The sequence below is a fragment of the Asterias amurensis genome, chromosome 4, assembly GCF_032118995.1.
Source record: "Asterias amurensis chromosome 4, ASM3211899v1".
Taxonomy (NCBI): domain Eukaryota; kingdom Metazoa; phylum Echinodermata; class Asteroidea; order Forcipulatida; family Asteriidae; genus Asterias; species Asterias amurensis.
In genome coordinates, this window is record NC_092651.1 from 26,815,176 (window position 1) to 26,832,381 (window position 17,206).

The 17,206-nt window shown below is 39.4% G+C and overlaps 1 protein-coding gene across 4 annotated transcripts in view; it reads right to left on the bottom strand.

Annotated features, from left to right (window-relative positions):
• Nucleotides 1-17,206, bottom strand: part of LOC139936218 (uncharacterized) — a 132,479-nt gene that overhangs the window by 92,720 nt on the left and 22,553 nt on the right. The window contains exon 1 of one of the 4 annotated variants that reach the window (XM_071930993.1): nucleotides 12,884-13,129. The exons of 2 other annotated variants lie outside the window; for them this stretch is intronic. In XM_071930993.1, coding sequence (XP_071787094.1) covers nucleotides 12,884-12,996 — 113 coding nt within the window. In that variant the 5' untranslated portion in view covers nucleotides 12,997-13,129. Of the gene's footprint in view, nucleotides 1-6,418; nucleotides 6,522-12,883; nucleotides 13,130-17,206 lie in introns of those variants that run through there. One more of the 4 variants, XM_071930996.1, reaches the window with a different exon arrangement.

The window sequence follows — 17,206 nt, forward strand, 5'->3', positions numbered from 1 at the left end:
AAACTTCTGTGTACAGTTTGCAACTTAAATTGCTTGTGGCGGGATCCCTACACATTTTTGCTTAGCAGGATTGTTTTTAAGCACGATGTGCTACATTGAGCATTATTACTTGTGGCAGCTAAAGGCACTCACCAAATCAATCTCTGATTAAACTTAAAAAAATAAAAGTCTCAATAACAAACCATCAAGAAAACTTGAGTGCTGTCATCGATTTGCCACCAATTAGCAAAGATGCTTACCCAATATTTGGAATACTATTTTCCCCGCTGGTTCCCAATCCCTGTTGGTACTTGTGAACCTATTCAGCAATAGAAACTATAGACAGCTGTACAGACTACAATACGCACAGTATGTGACTACTACACAAACTCTGGAGACATGTCTGGTGACAGTGCCAAGGTGGTAAACACAATCTGATCTAAACTTTGGTCCTCTTTTCGAAACCATGGCTTCGATCTTGGATTCGCCTTCCGGCTCGGTCCTCTCGACTAAAAACATCCGTTAAGTCTTCATTTAAACTATCTTGCGAAGATAATTGTCTTAACTCAAACAGTGACAGACTGATAAACAAAGGCGATGAAAACTCAATCAGTGAGCTTGACTCAGAATCCTTTATAAATGATAACTTCTGGTTAGAAAGGAAACCATACTCATCAAAACAAAGCCCCATACTTTTCAAGCTTCTATCTTGGGTCTGGGTTCCAAGCTAACTGTCTGACCCCACATTACACCACCTGTTGTTGTTACTTAAAAAGACTACTGTGCTTTAAACTGCACTTTAAAGCGATAGTACACCAATAGTTTTCAGTTGAAAGCATTCACTGAAAGTGTCCAATGAAACATGTCTTCTACCTCCATTGGTCATATAATTTTCTGTGAGAACAGCAGGAACGAGGGCTACATGTAATCATCTTCTTAAACACACAGTTGCTCAGATGTCGATGTAGGTTTAAGAAACGAAAAAATGACAAATTGAGTAATAAAATTAGAGTCAAAAACAAGATTTTCCCGGATGACATCTTTTCAGACAAATCTGTGGTCATGATTTGAAGTCAGCTCACTGTACACCAAGCAGGCCCTACAGCTTACAAATTCTAATTTCCTATATTACTTTATTCATTGTTTACCCCTTGCTATTTTCGTCTGTTTGCTTTCTGTCTCTATTCATGTATATCCATTTCACTGCTTTTGTTACACTTAGTTACCTGTTCATGATTGTTGTGTTGTCATTTAGCCTTCGAGAAAGACTCTGCTTAGGTCGAAACTTCATGACATTAACTATTTTTTGCTTTTTTTTTTATAGACAATCACCAAAACTATCTCACTTCAAGTTCATCTTTAAAGGCAGTGGACACTATTGGTAATTACTCAGAATAATTATTAGCAAAACAAATTCTTGGTGACGAGTAATGGGGACAGGTTGATGGTATAAAAAATTGTGAGAAACGGCTCCCTCTGAAGTGCCATAGTTTTCTAGAAAGAAATAATTTTCCACGAATTTGATTTTGAGACCTCAGATTTAGAACTTGAGGTCTCGAAATCAACCATCTAAACGCACACAACTTCGTGTGACAAGGGCGTTTTTCTTTCATTATTATCTCGCAAGTGTGAAGGCTAGTCTTTGACAATTACCAATAGTGTCCACTGCCTTTAAGAATGTCATAAATCTTCGCAGACCAAACTGCCAGGGTCGTCAGGAAACTAGTCATCTCAACATAAGACGATTGCCGTCAAGATAACATCGCACAAAAATCTCTCTGAAAATGGTTTCACCCTCATGGTCGAGAAAGATGAAATTTAAAACAATGTGTAAAAGAAAAAAGTGACCAAGATTTAAGCTTACACTTTGACAGTGTATAATATAAACACTTTATAACAAACAGTTTATAACATAAACGGTTTAAACGTAAAAAGTTTATAACACAAACGGTTTATAACGTAAACCATTTATAACATAAGTTTATAATTTGTAATAACTTTTAATTTGGAGTATAAAGTTATCATTTTTAATCTCTTAACACATCTTTCATGTGCAATGATTTGGACAAAAAGTTTTCAATTGAGCTCTTTTCAGATCAAAAACACCCTAAAAAGAGAAGTATTATTACCTGGTAGTACCCGCAAGTTTACTATTATTTATAGTCTGTTCTTATCCTTCACACCATGCAAAGCTCCAAACATCACTTATTAAAGTTTCTTTCTATTTCAAAAAAGTAAAGAAAATAAGAATCAAACCTTTTTAATTCAGCTTGCTGAAACGAGTTGATTTTGATCTGCATGTTGGTCACAAGTCGCCTGACAAAGCCCAGAGGAATAGCAATGTCCTCCCCATTCTCTCCCTCCATCTTTGTAAACATAGCGTCAGCTCAAGACACCCAATGCCTGACTTCCTTCCTCAAGCAGTCACAGTTTACAAATAACGAGGACACTCCGTAAAGTTCCACCACAGCAAATCGGATCAGGGAGCTTCACCCCAGCAGCATTCAAAACCTTTCCTTTCAGCGATACACATGGGAAGATCTCGACATGAAATTCCCACAGAAGCAGCGTCGGAGTTTCAGAAAGCCTCCCCGTTAGATCCGACCGACCCACTCTGAGTTTCACACACTCCAGCATTCAGCCCAAAACTTCACCATTAATCTGACCCTATTCAGAGTCTACACAGGGGTGTTCGAATCACAGGTACTCAACTTCAGCTCAACATTGTCAGCGCCAGGACACCCACTACCAGAGGAAATCCCTTTCCTGCATTCAGACTGGATTTCCCTCTGATCACTGTAAAATCTCAGGTTTGCTCTGAGTCTGATGAGGTGACTGATACAAACAGGCCGCCACCATGCTGACAGGGGACCACGAAAGTGTCCTGATATGACCAATTTAATGCCGCTATCCCAGTCAAAAAACCATTGACCTTCATGGAATTGGAAATCATCAAAACTGCAGCTCGAACTTTCTCATCGCTGTTGCTGCAGGCTATGAAACATGGACCTGGTCACTCCACCAGAATTTAAATCATAAATCCTTGTCAGTAAGTTTCTGGGTGGCCAGAAACTTTCTTGTGATTTAACTGCGGAAAGAGGAACATCAGGTTTTCTCTTCCTTCTCTAATAGCAAAACAACTTCATGAATGGGAAAGTAGCGTGATGTCCAACATACTTGCGATACCGACCTTGGAGAAGCTGGAATGTCACAACATTCTGCTTTGAGAATCATCAGATTCCTAAGTCCAATTAGTGGACAGTAAGCGCTGATCACAACTGTGCTGTGTGGCAAACCAACTTCAATATCAGAGCTCTCTATGACATATTAATCAAAGACAAAGTGACGGGTCTAGAAAGTCAGCCTAATCCCATCAATTTTGCGGGAGGGAAAAGTCATTTACGGAAGGGAGTTGGGAAGTACGGCTACAGTCCCGCATCTAAGGAACCTTTTCAATCAAATTGATGATCAGAAAATTACATTTTAAAATTACATTTTTACAACGTCATCCATCAAAGCCCTTTTCACTGATCATCCAATAAGGATAATCTCAACCTATTGACAAATCACCCCCACCCAGTCCACCCCCACAAAGTCCACCCCACCCCCACGACTACATGGAAGAGTCTTCAGTAAGTGACTACAGCACCCCTTCAACGATTTGTCCCCCTCCCCGAGTCGACAGCCTGGATCAGCCCGTCAACTCAGACAACACAGTCATCCAGCATTCACCATGACCTTTACTCAATACACATAGGAGGCACTGAGAATTGCCCCCCAGTCAAATCTTGTCCATGAACCCCCAAGGGCCCACAAGACTTCCTTGGGATAAATCAAGTTGGAGGGATGCTTGGTTGAATGGGGAACTTTATCAGAGTCCAAGAGGGGTTTGGGGTCTTTCCGGTTCCCCTGTTCATGCAGACAAGAGACCTGGAATACATGCATAAAACACTACCAACCCTGTTGCTATTTATAACCCGATACTTTCTAGGGCCGTCTTATTATTTACATTTGAAAAGTAGAAACAGGTACTTCCGTTTAGTTTGACTTCACGAAACCACAGTGGAATAGAAAAGTCCCCTTAAAACGATCAACCATGGGAAAGGTCAAGTAACTAAATTTCAATTCTTATCCAAAAACACAGCGCGCCAATTAAGGAAGAAACGTTTGTAGTGATTATGCCTAACTCCCTTGAGTGATTTACTAGGATCCTTCCTCCTGCTAACCAAGTCCAACGCCACATGATAAATCAACACCTTAACTGTTGGACTCTGATTATCAGGGTGGATGCCTGATTCTATGAAAAGCACAATCAGTTTACTGGTGCAGACCTCAATCCAACAAAATCAGACAGGACAGGTAACGAACGTTTCATGGTCGGGCCATCTAGGGTTGGTGGTTAAGTTCGAATCCAGGTCAAACACTTGCATACTGTTATAGTTTCTCTTCACCCAGGGGGTATAAATGGGTACCTGCAAGTGCAGGGGTTCATAAAAGCCTTAGGAGTAACATGGCAGACCAGGGCAGTATACTCCCTAAGGAGCCCAAAGATTACAGAAATGTTATTGACCCAATGACCAGAGCACTAATGTAAAGCGCACTGATAAGTTATTATAAAATGCACAATATAAGAACTAGGGGACATTTAATAGCATATTTAAAATATCTTTTCTTATTTATATTCACTGGCAGTTGGAGTGTTTAGGTTGATGTCACTATTTATCCTTATTTGTAAAATATGAACTTCAATTCTTTTTTTCAGCAGGGTGCAAAATGAAATATTGCTAATCAGAATTGTCCTTTTTCGCACTTTTTCTGCAGGGCAAACAAAAAACCTGCATAAAAAATATTACAGCTCAGAACGTTGCCGACATCGTAGACAATTGATTGTTCAGTCCAAACAACCATCTATCCTTGACGGCCCCATTTCCTCTTAATTACCAAGAATAAAATCAATACTGACATTTTGTTCTTCTGAGCATGCGTCACGATTAATTCACATCATTTATACTCTCTTTATAACCATGACGGTCTCTTAAAGTACGTACATGCATCCCTTCAATGTGTCCCCATTAAATGAGAAATACCCCGCTTGATATTTCAGAGCGAACTCTGAATTTCACTATCGATGGGAGAATAAATTCCTAACTCTTTTTACGATGATATTTCAAAATGCCTTCCTGACTGAGCCTTTAATCTGTTTGACCTGGATATTTTTTCTGAGGCAATAAATTCTCTGGGGCCATTAGACAACAAAATTGTAGGAGTAATTCTGTATTAATAGAGTCTCAAACCGGGGGTCGGTAATTTGTCTTGCTGTCAAAATGCATGGAATGAAAACTAAACGCACATGGCCGTGTTGATAATAGTGTAGAATTTAGGTTGTAATGTTTCTCTAAAAAAAAAAAAAAAAAAAAAAACCAAAACAGACAGAATATCAGACAATGAAACAAATAGCTCCATTTAAGGGTTATAAAGGTTGGTTTTCGCCAATTAATGCTGATTTATAGGAAAACATTAGCAAGAAAGATACAATGAAATGAAAGTCAGATGTGAAAGCTACAGCTGAATACAGTGTCTACCTCTTGCTGAGAAAACAGCATGACAACTGTCACTGCATTTTCAATCATTCCATGTCAAATCAATCCATGTTCAGTGAGGTGACAGCGAGTAGCAACTGAATCTCTGGTCACAGCAATACAAATCTAAAAAAACGTTTCATACATGAATCATTTGTCAGATTCAAATGTTTTTTGTGGGGAAAATTAACTCAGAACCATATTACTTTGAAGAGAATCCTTTCTGAAAATAAGTTATACTGATACAGTGCATCTCACCAAGAAGGCCTAATAAGTGTTTAGGGTTATGAATGTATTCACCCATCCATGACCCTACCTTTAATCAATGTTTCCAACCAGTCTCTATTTTTGAAAAAATAAAAAGAGGAGGGGGAATTTGGGAGTTAATAACATGTAGACACTTCTTCTTAGATCCCCCACAGCTCATAGAGAGAGGTGGTGTTTCAGCAAACCTCACTTAATTGAAAACAAAGAGGGACCAAAAAGACATTTGGCAAGATCAAACTACATATAATTACCATAAAACCTGAAACTTAAAAATGGTTTGGGTAAACGCAGAAGCCTAAACAAAACTGTTTAAACATAGTCAAAATTATGTCCCTCTGTTAAAATAATTCCATGCCTAGTTTAGATCAAATCATTTTGAAATAAGGAATCTTACTTTTTTCAATGAAAACAAGGCATACAAAGAGCCGAGTCAAACCAAAGAAAAAGGAGCCATATTCATAAAGAGGTAGCTATAGCGTTACACACCTGGACTGCTTTGTTAACACGAGCAAACAAATATTTATTTATACCATATTGAGATACAAAGTCAACAGTACTGTCTGCATACAGCCTGACACAATTATTGCACATACCTTTGAGATAGCCCTGTTTCCTCATTATTCTCAATCTCCATTTTAATTTAATTGATGCATCACAACAACAGCTTCAGTATAAATTCCACAGACATCTCGCAGTCACAGCCCTGCTTGTATTAATAATAATAATAATACCACAGATAACAGCAAAGTTCTGGAATCCGTTCTGAAGCCCAGTAGAGATTGTCATGAAAATGATTATAATTCCTGCTACTAAAAGAAAAACCCAACTCGGACACTTGAAACAGTGACGTTGTACAATATTGATCCAAAATATCACATTAAACCAACAGCAACGTCTGTCCGATTCAAAATAGCTGGTAGAAAAACCAGATCACTTCTGGGAGAAAATTAGCATGTAGCTTTGACTGGTATAAGTAGCACAAGACGGAACGATCTATTTGTCTGGTAAATTATTTCTATAATAATAAAGTGCCCTTTGCCCAGGCGCTAATGGGTCAACCCAAATAGCACCGCAAACAAATAAAACCATAGTGATGGTGCTCCTTTATATAGATAATGGGTTGCGGTGAATTACCATGGTCCAGATATTCTACTGCCACTTGAGATTGAGGTAATATTTGCGTTTACGAACAGGGCTCGGAATTAATACAGAACCCCAGGTCCAGTGATTTTAGAATCGGGCCAGTAAACTTGTGACCATAAGTCCGGCAGTTTCATAATAATTACACCTCACTACATTTAAACACCTGAAAACAAATATTTTTCAGTTCTGTTTGTATATTCTATTTGTGCTTGTTCCAAGAACAGCTCTAATGTGAAACTGTGTGGATAGTGTCCTTCTATTTTTGATTTCAGTCTTGTAACAAATTCTCTGGTCCAGTAAAAAGCCCTTCAGTGTTGTGTGTTCCCCTGAATTTGAGCCCTGGTTTTACATCTGACAAGAGACATGAAATATACATCCAGTTCAACATTTTGAAAGTCATTACAGATTGTGGTCCAGGAGCAGTTGTTGAGCTCTCCAGTTTCAAGGACTGATCATCCAGCATTATAAATATTATTTGGTCCTTGAATAAAAGTAGGAAAACAATTCTTTACCACACTGACTGACCTACATGTACTTCAAGCTATTTAATCACTGTTTTTTCTACAGGCAAACAATTTTCAGAAATAAGACTAAGAAGTAGGAAGAATATAAAGCCTAAATTCTTTTCACTTTTGCTTGGATTTTTCATTTCCCAATTAACAATTATCAAAATGTCAAGTAGTTTTTGCAGAAGAAGGTTTGAAGTAAGAGTACAAAGTTTCAACACTAGTTGCTTCAAGACGCTCATGCTGCTTATTTTCTACAAGAACTCTACTCCTGTTGTAAATATTCCTTACTGATAGAGGCGCTATCAACCAAAACCCCTATCACCCATAGAACCGCTATCACGACACGTTAATCTGGAGGTTGCAGGTTCTAGCCCAACCCTAGTCAATTTTTTTTTAAATCTACCCAGCCAGTTCCTTTTGTGGTTTTTTAATTGGTATTCCTATTATCTAGCATTTTGGAAAATAAACGAGTGGGATTCAATTAATCTTTGCACAGCACCATCGCAACCACCAACAAGTTGCATATTGTTCCTCTTCATGGTTGACAGATAAATTATTACCAATTTGTTGATTCATGTTTTTAATATCGTCCCTGAGACATATGCTGGTATTCTTTAATATTAACCATCCTATTCAGATTGTCTAAAAATAAACTTTGGGGGGAGGGTGAAAAGTTTACCTAAAGTTGCCGCCATGAAATCGGTAAATAAAAAAAGGTAGCGCAGATACTGGCGATTGGAATACACAGAGAAGGCGTAACTTTTAACAAGTTGTGTTGGTTTAGCGTCAATCCAAGGCTTTAGTCAATCACTCAATGTAGACAGACATGAAGATAGTTCATGTGACTGAGGATTATGTGGACTGCGAGACATTTAGCAAACATTAAACGAAACCACAGTTTAAATAGCGTAAACAAACACTGGTGCTTCATGTCTCCAACGCATTGTCTGAATGTCTTTGGTAGTAGCGTGAGTAATACACCAAAAGAGAAACTGACTGGGAATTTGAATTAATTTGGGGTTACACAATAATGAAAACATGACTAAAGCAAGAGACTTAACCCTATGACCTACGGATTAACATGTCGTCAGTCTACCAACTGAGCTATCTAGCACTAATGTTGGTGGCCTCTCTATTTTGTCAATATCTTTGTTCAGGGGTGCCAGTCAGAAGCCATACAACCTATAGCTGTTGTTAAGCCAGGGATCACACCCAAGTTTACGATTCAACCAGGGCAGTAGCAGGAGAGGGATCACATGTAATAAACCACAAGGGAAACTAATTGGGGAAAAGTTCACTTAAATTTGAGGTATTCAACCCAAATTGGGTACAGGCCTACATAGTCGTTTGCTCACAACATGAAGTTCACAGGGATGTGATTTGCTGTTGAAAAAAATCCTGAACTATGATCGCAAAGCGTGAAAGCTTTAGAGTGCAAAGCGTGAAAGCTTGCGATTGCAAAGCTTGAAAGCTTCCGAGCACGAAAGCTTGCAGGAATGAAGCTTGCGAGCGCAAAGCGTAAAAGCTAGCGAGCCCGAAAGCTTGTGGGTACAAAGCATGTTTTTTTAAGCCCGACTCTGCAATCTGGGGTAATCCATCTGGCTTTATCTTCATTTTCTTATGAATTTGATCTGAGTTATGAAATATAATATATATATATTTGGTGGAGGTTTCAAAAACAGATTTCTGGTTCAAATAGAGAAAACACATGTATAAAATGGTGGCCCTCCATGATAAAACACGTTCACAAGTTTAGAGTAAATTGTTCTCTACTATAAAAATGAAGGTGGTGTATGCCAAAACTGAGGTACACGTACACCCATACCACACACATTGTCAACAAATCTACACTGTTTGTAACCAGACCCACAGAACCAAAAACAAGGTTTACAAATGGTGGGTTTAAGTTTCCCAAACTCTTCAAAAGAAGGTTGGATGAAACTGGGAAGAATAAAAGAGGCCAGTTCAGTCCTGTGTAAAAAGGCTGCATTCCTATGGTCACTGTGACCCAACAAAGAACAACACCTTCCATGGACCATGGACCATTTAGTAACACTGAAGTTTTTTTTTCCTGACTGTCAGATTGTGTACTGTGAAGCTTATAAAGTTACAAAGCAGACTGTGCACAATGTACATGTATGCGCCTATAAAGGATCATACTTGTGGTGTTTACAAGAAAATATTTGTTAGCAGCCATATACTGAGTAAGCCCCTGAATGTAGAGATTTTAAAACTTTGGAATCTTTTGATTGTTTTAAGCCTAAAATCTTAAGATATATACAATATGACTGACCTGTGAAAATTTCATTTCAAAAGGTTGTAGCGTCTTAGAGATATCGCCGGAGATTTGGGAGCGATTATGTCCGCGCAGGAAGCATTTGAACACACAGTCTGAGTTTTAATTTATTAGTATGATTTTGCTTTAAATACCTTTCTTGAAAAACACATTCTTTTAAGGGAATGGTTTGCTATTATTATGGAATGAGAATTTGAGATGTTTTCTGGTCACTAGGTGGCAGCACACTTGAAACAAATCCAATAATCACAAAAGTTTGCGCAAGCTTAGACCTCCGCAGACAATATGAACCCACCTAGTTTGTCTACCGCCACCTATTGTACATGTATGAGTCCCAAAGTCCCCCACTATGATAGCGTACCTTGTACAGCAAGGAACTGTAAAATTTACTTCTTCAAAAAAAATAATAATAATAAAAGTGAGCTGTACGCCCACTCCTAGCATTATTTTCAACTCCAGGTGTATGCAACTAATCTTTTTAAATTGCATTGAGACAAAACAAAAAACACGTTATCTCATCAAAATGTAATAAATTGATATTAATTGTACACACCTGTTAATCATTACATATTGTTCCCATTTAGGATGGACTGTTGGTGATTAAATATCACAACACATTCAGCGGAAATATTTTCTAACGAGTGCATGGACCTTAGATGGCTATCTCAAAATGTGCTTTCTTGAAAAAATGGACGTGTCACAATGCACCGTATTTTTGACTGCGTGAGGGCGCTCTCAGACATATTTGAATCACTTCCGGTGGTATGTTCATTCATTCAAAACAGACATCATATCCATTACGTACAATAAGACCTTTAAAGGAGCCATTACAACCCACCTCTTAAAGGGAAGGTACACGTTTGGTTATTACTCAAAACAAATATTAACTTAAGAAAACTGACTTGGTAATGAGCATTGGAGAGCTGTTGATAGTATACAACATTGTGGGAAACGACTCCCTCTGAAGTAACGTAGTTTTAGAGAAAGAGGTCATTTCTCACTAAAATAGTAAAAGACTTCTAGCAAGAAGTCTTTTATTCCTATCTAAAAGCACACAAATTCGTCCAACAAGGGCATTTTTTCTTTCATCATTTTCTCGCAACTTCGATGACCGATTGAGCCCAAATTTTCACAGGCTTGTTATTTTATGCTTATAATGGGATACACCAAGTGAGAACACTGGTCTTTGACAATTACCAAACGTGTACAGTGCTTTAAACAACTTAAAACTACTGCGCACAACAAAAGTGACTGAACAGTGATTAAAACTGTGCAGGACACATCGCGAATACCCCTGGAAATAATACAAAAATACTGTTGAGAGCGCCCTCACACAGTAAAAAATACGGCAACATTCAAGCTCCCTAACGATGGTGACAAATATTGAAAGAGTTTTGAGTGTTTGGATGTTGTTATTCTTGCATTGGGAACATGACCAGTAACTTAAGTTTAGCCCAAAAAGTAAACTTCAGTTTGCCTCCAACAACAAGGTGCTATAGCAACGTTTGACAAGTTTTTACAAGGAACACTTGACAGTACAAAGATTTTTGTCGTTTCACACTCGGTACATTTTGTAACATTTTAAAAGCATGCTATAATTTAGCAAGGGACCCAGGTGAAAGGGGCTTTGGTCTAGTACTCTCGCAAGTCATGGGAGGAGGAAGGGGGGGGCACCGTGGGTGCCTTTGGAGGGAATTGAACCCACCCCCTTCCAAACCACAGAACAGATGTCTTAATGTGTTGCCCTGTATTTTCTACTTCTCTTTCACCGCCAAAGAAAGTTTTTAAAACCAGTAGCATGTTGCTCTATATTTGTACAGACTTTATATACATTACATGTACAAACAACATGTACAAACTGTATACCTACGAGGTAAGGCTGATTTATGTACCGATAATCTGCGGTTATAACAACATGAAAGAAATTGGGTTTTTAGATTTGTTAAAAAATGTTCACTTGTCACCTTCAAGCGACACATTTGTCAGCATTATGTAAGTGATTAATTACCATGCCATGTGTACCCTAAACTTGGATGCAGAAGTAGAATCACTTAGCCTAATAGATCAATATTTACTGTAGAACAACAAATATTGTGATAAGCAACATGGGCAAGGTCTACTGGCAAGTTTTTCAGCCCTTATTTGGGAATGCCAAAATAAGTAATTTACAATGAAATACTTTACCAAAACACATTGTGATCCAAAAGGCACGGACCCCCCCCCCACCCCCTCCTAATGAACTTGCCTGTAACAGAGAGTATCTACGTGAACTTCAGTCATGCAAGTTTTACATAACTGCAGTTATGCTCCTTATTGTTGATTAAAGTCGAGAGCATGCTTTAAATTTAAAGTGACTTCAGTGAAAAATAAAAAGTTTACTGAAAGTGACTTTGTCAAAGATACAGAGGTTCAGTCATGCAAGTTTGTAAATTGCATAACTGGTTGCTCCTTTAAAGTTGATTAAGAGTTGAGAATGTGCTAAAGTTGAGCAGTTCAATTTAGGAGATCTGAAACAAGAACTTTGCCCAAAACAGTGAGTGAAGTAATAGGCCTAAGGGAAGAGTTTACTGAAACGAATTTATGTTATGGATATTGAACTTGTCATGCAAGTTTGTAATTTGCATAACTGGTTGCTCATAGTTGATTAAAAGCTACGAACGTGATAAAGTTGAATAGTTCAAAGGGGATCTGCTACTTGCACTTTGCCCGTAACAGTGACTGACAGAATAAAAGAAAAAGTTTACAGAAAGTTCGTCATGGATGTGAAGCTTCAGTCATGCAAGTTTGTAATTTGAATAATTGGTTGCTCCAGGTTGATTACAAGTTGAGAATGTGCTCAAACAAGCATAAAACAAATGGTTCAACAACTAACAATCCGCATTTCAAGCCGAGTTTATCAAACAAATTGTTTACTGCGCTCCATAGAGATCCTTGAGACTGATGGTATCTGATGGTCACCTTTTGAAAAGCGAGAGGTTTTCAGACACACAAGAGTTGAAACGCTTCAAGCTTCAATGACGCTGAAGCCTCTAATCCAATGCAGGATAATTAACAAGCGAGACCAGTATTGTGTACATGTTTACTGCCTTTCCACGAATGGAGGGACCTACCTGTAGTAGCCAGACCTCTGCCGGGCAGGCCGATGGCCTAAGGAGTAAGACATCGATCTTGTAACTGGTCGCCTCCTCTCCTTCCACGCCCTGTCTCCTTCCTCAAAATACATCCTTCAAGATGGCTTCTCTCTCTCTCAGTCCGTCTCAACAAACCATTAACGGAGTTCTGCTAAACTGATGAGGGATTTTGTTATAACTGTTATACTGGGTTGTCAGAGCCAACATGCGTCAACAATGCGAGACTGATAGTGAGAGGCAAAGCTTGAGTGACCCTCTGCTCGATACTTTGGGCACTCCACAATGGCCCAATCTAGAATCAGTCAATATGCTAATGAATCAATATTGAGTGAGGGTGGTATTGTCAGGTGGGCCGAGAACAATACGAGACATTCTTTGGCACTTTCTAGTTGTGTTTCTGCATCCGGCCCTGCAGGTTCCTCTTACATGTCGCACCCCATGTGTGGCTCGGCCACGGTACCCTGGGTACAAAAGGGTTGCATGGACCCCCCCCCCCTTTGCACAACAGTAGAGATAGTCCAGTGTGGAAGGTGGGGGTGGTTAAGGCTCACATGAAGTCATGTTTATACATCTTTCATGAGATAGTCCTGGGAATGAATGATTAACCTTTTTTTGATGTCTGATTGTGTACAGAATAGCATTAATTATGAAAGTTATCAGTTGAGTTGTGATGCAGAAAACAGGGTGGTCTTTCGAAAACAACGGGCGTAGGAGTGGGGGCCATAGGCATTGTGTCTTAGGGATGCATAGAAAGTAAAAAGAATCACCAACGTTTTCCCTTAACGGTAGTCCGCTGGCCACATGCCAGTTAAACTTTCTGAGGACCAGTCCAAATTATGTCTTATAAGTGGTCCAACTGGCTAGTTTATTGAGTCCAAAAGCTACACGAAAACCACTGCCTTTACTGGTTTCAAACTGATGTACAAAATGACGGTGTTGAATGAAAACCGTAAAAGATGTGGACTGGTGACAAAAATGGCCGACTATTGAATTGACAAGCTTACTGGGCCCAATTTCAGGGCTGCTAAGCACACAAATTTGCTTAACATGAAATTTCTTTCCAAGTTACTAAAAAAAATTAACGGCAAACCTGATCACATAATGACTACCTGTATGCAAGGTATACTCAGGCACTATGTACATTTTAGTGGGAGTATCTTACTGTCTCAAAGAAAATTATACAGAAGTGTACAAGGTTTTTATTGTCTAGAGATGGATGGCTGTAAACTGCTTGTGTTATGTTTAAACATACAAAGCATTTCTCCATGACCCAGCAAGAGACCCCAAAGCCAAAGTAGGACAAGTATGTACCAGAATGTACAAGAGCCAATTCAACTTCATGTAAGTCGGGGGGATCTGACGTTCATTGACCACGAAGTCTTTGTTTGTCAAGAGGGAATCCATATCAACAGAAGGGTCCGTGATGTAACAATGTTGACTGGTGCCTTTCATAAGTGGTCCCAAACTTCCCTTAACTACAAGACCGCAATAGGATTACATAAATGCCGAACCCAAGTTCCGATCCAATGTTTTCCCGACAAGAGCGCGACTTCAACCCTTTATGACAATGCCGTAAGACGGAAGGAAGGCTACCATGATCACCATACGTCAATAAGCCAACAATAGGGTCCTATAATAAATTAGCACCCAAGTGTTTGGCAGGTAGAGGGGGGCCAGATGTAGTTAGGAGTAGTGTGCATTACTTGTCTTAATTTATTTAGTGCAATACCTCCCAGCCAATAGACCTTTACCATGCTGCCTCCATCTTGTTCATGTTCTTCATATCGAATAACAGAAATGAATGCTAACAATCATTTGGAAAATAGGAACCAGACTATTTGGTTCTTCCAGCCTCGGTTTGGTATTAACATTGATATCAATGGGAGAAATTCAAGATGGCTGCACCATGATAAAGGTCGATGTATATTTACCAAGCTCAGCAGAAGACCAACCAAATAGAGAAGGGGAGAGGTCATCAAGATCTCAACAAAACGTTTTTTTTACAATACAATAGACCCCCTGCGTGTGACTTCACACGCTCAAAAATCACCCACACTGGGGTCAAAACTCACCCACACTGGGGTAAAAAAGCACCCACACTGGGGTCAAAAAGCACCCACACCAGTGTCAAAAAGCACCCACACTGGGGTCAAAAAGCACCCACACTGGGGTCCAAAAGAACCCACACTGGGGTCAAAAAGCACCCACACTGGGGTCAAAAAGCACCCACACTGGGGTCAAAAAGCACCCAAACTGGGGTCAAAAAGCACCCACATTGGGGTCAAAAAGCACCCACACCGGGGTCAAAAAGCACCCACACCAGTGTCAAAAAGCACCCAAACTGGGCTCAAAAAGCACCCACACTGGGATCAAAAAGCACCCACACTGGGGTCAAAAGGCACCCACACTGGGGTCAAAAAGCACCCACACCAGTGTCAAAAAGCACCCAAACTAGGCTCAAAAAGCACCCACACTGGGATCAAAAAGCACCCACACCGGGTTCAAAAAGCACCCACACTACCTCCATGGGTCAAAGGAGGCAAATGATTGGACGATAGCTGTTCTTAGTGCGTGAAAACGTGCACATCAGTGTAGCATTTCGTTTTATGCAAGGGGTCTATTGATGCATTTACATCAAGAAAATGATTCTCATAAACTTGCTTCTTCAGTGAAGAGACTTTGTTTCAACACATTACATACATACCTACCAAGAGGCTTTATTACAAAAAGTGCTGGCCTTAGGTCTGCAGCCCAGTGTTACACTTTCGAGCCCTGTCATCTTCATACCAAGTAAAGTTACGCGTAAATCTGTAAACTTTAATATTTTCAGTCTTGCACACCCTCTCAGAAAATTAAATCACAAGTTTACAAAATAGTATCCAGAATTCTCAGTGGAAATTTGTATCCATTATTTACACAGAGTCCTCTAATTACTGGAGAATTGCCAAACCTAGCCGGCTGCCGTGGGCAAGGGTATTGATGGAAGGGAATATGGTTACCAAGGTAATATTTCAGATTTGTTTGATTAGTTCATCCAGCACGAACCGACAAGAAGTCATAGTTCACCCCCAGGCTCTTCATGTTCTTGGTAGTAATCAAATAATAATCAAAGCAAATATTGCTGAAATGAAACCAAAATAAGGACATTTGATATACGAAGTCTGATACTTCTTTTGTTTATACATTTTTGAGACACAGTGTGTTTGTGACGACACCACAGCAGGGGTGGGCTGTTACTGGCTGAAGTAGAACAAAACAAGTGCTGTGAAATAAATGGTTACTCCGTAATAAACATTAAATATGATTACATTGTTAAATTTCTTTTGATCGGGCCCACATTCCTGGGTCTGCTTATCATTCTTCGCTACAGGGCAGGTGCCAACATTTATACGCTAGCTGTGTAAGCGAAAAAGTAACGTGGAACCGTGCTCTAATTTTACACTGGACCACATGCCCGAGGCCAGTGATTTCAATGTCAGGCCAGTAAACTCAAGACAGGACAAGTCCGGTGGTCTTTGATTTGTTTTTAATTCAACCTTTTTTTCTAAAAAAGAAAGAACTTCAAATGTTGAGTTTGAGTCTCACATAATATCGTTCAATTCTGTTGAAAATCAACCATAAAACAGTATTCATAAAATACCTCAGACAGTTTCGCTATTCCTATTGGTGGAGAGCGCATCACGTGGAGGTGTTTAAACGGTTGATAATGACCAGCTGGAGCTGTTTATAAACGGCTGGCTTCCAGTATCAGTAATAAATACTAAACTTGAGGGTACAACCATGTATAAGAATTTTTTAAAGGAAGTGTTGGCTCTGAAAAGAGCCGAGGTGGTCTTAACGTTTCGAACAGTATACTCTACTTGAAGTTGACACCATAACCATGCAAAGCTTCAATCACCATTTACATTATTAAAGTATGTGTTTAAATAGATGTAAAACAGTTTTGATGACAAGGTGTGTTCTCATTGTGATTCTCATTCCTATTTTGATTCTGGACATTTAAATAAAATCCTGGTCCACTAAAGATTCTGAGCTACAAGTCCTGCGATCCTGAGGGGCCCTGTAAAGCAAACATTCCCTGCTCATTTTTGAAATACGCTTAGCATAGACCTGAAACCCCCTGCTTCTGTAAGCGCAGATTCTTGGCTTTAACAGTGAGCAGTGCAATGACATTGGGCACAGATGTTACTTCAATCATACATTACCATTAACTCCCATGAGTGATTTACTAGGATCCGTTCTCACTCTAACCACAATCAAACACCAAACATTCCCTGCTCATTTTTGAAATACGCTTAGCAT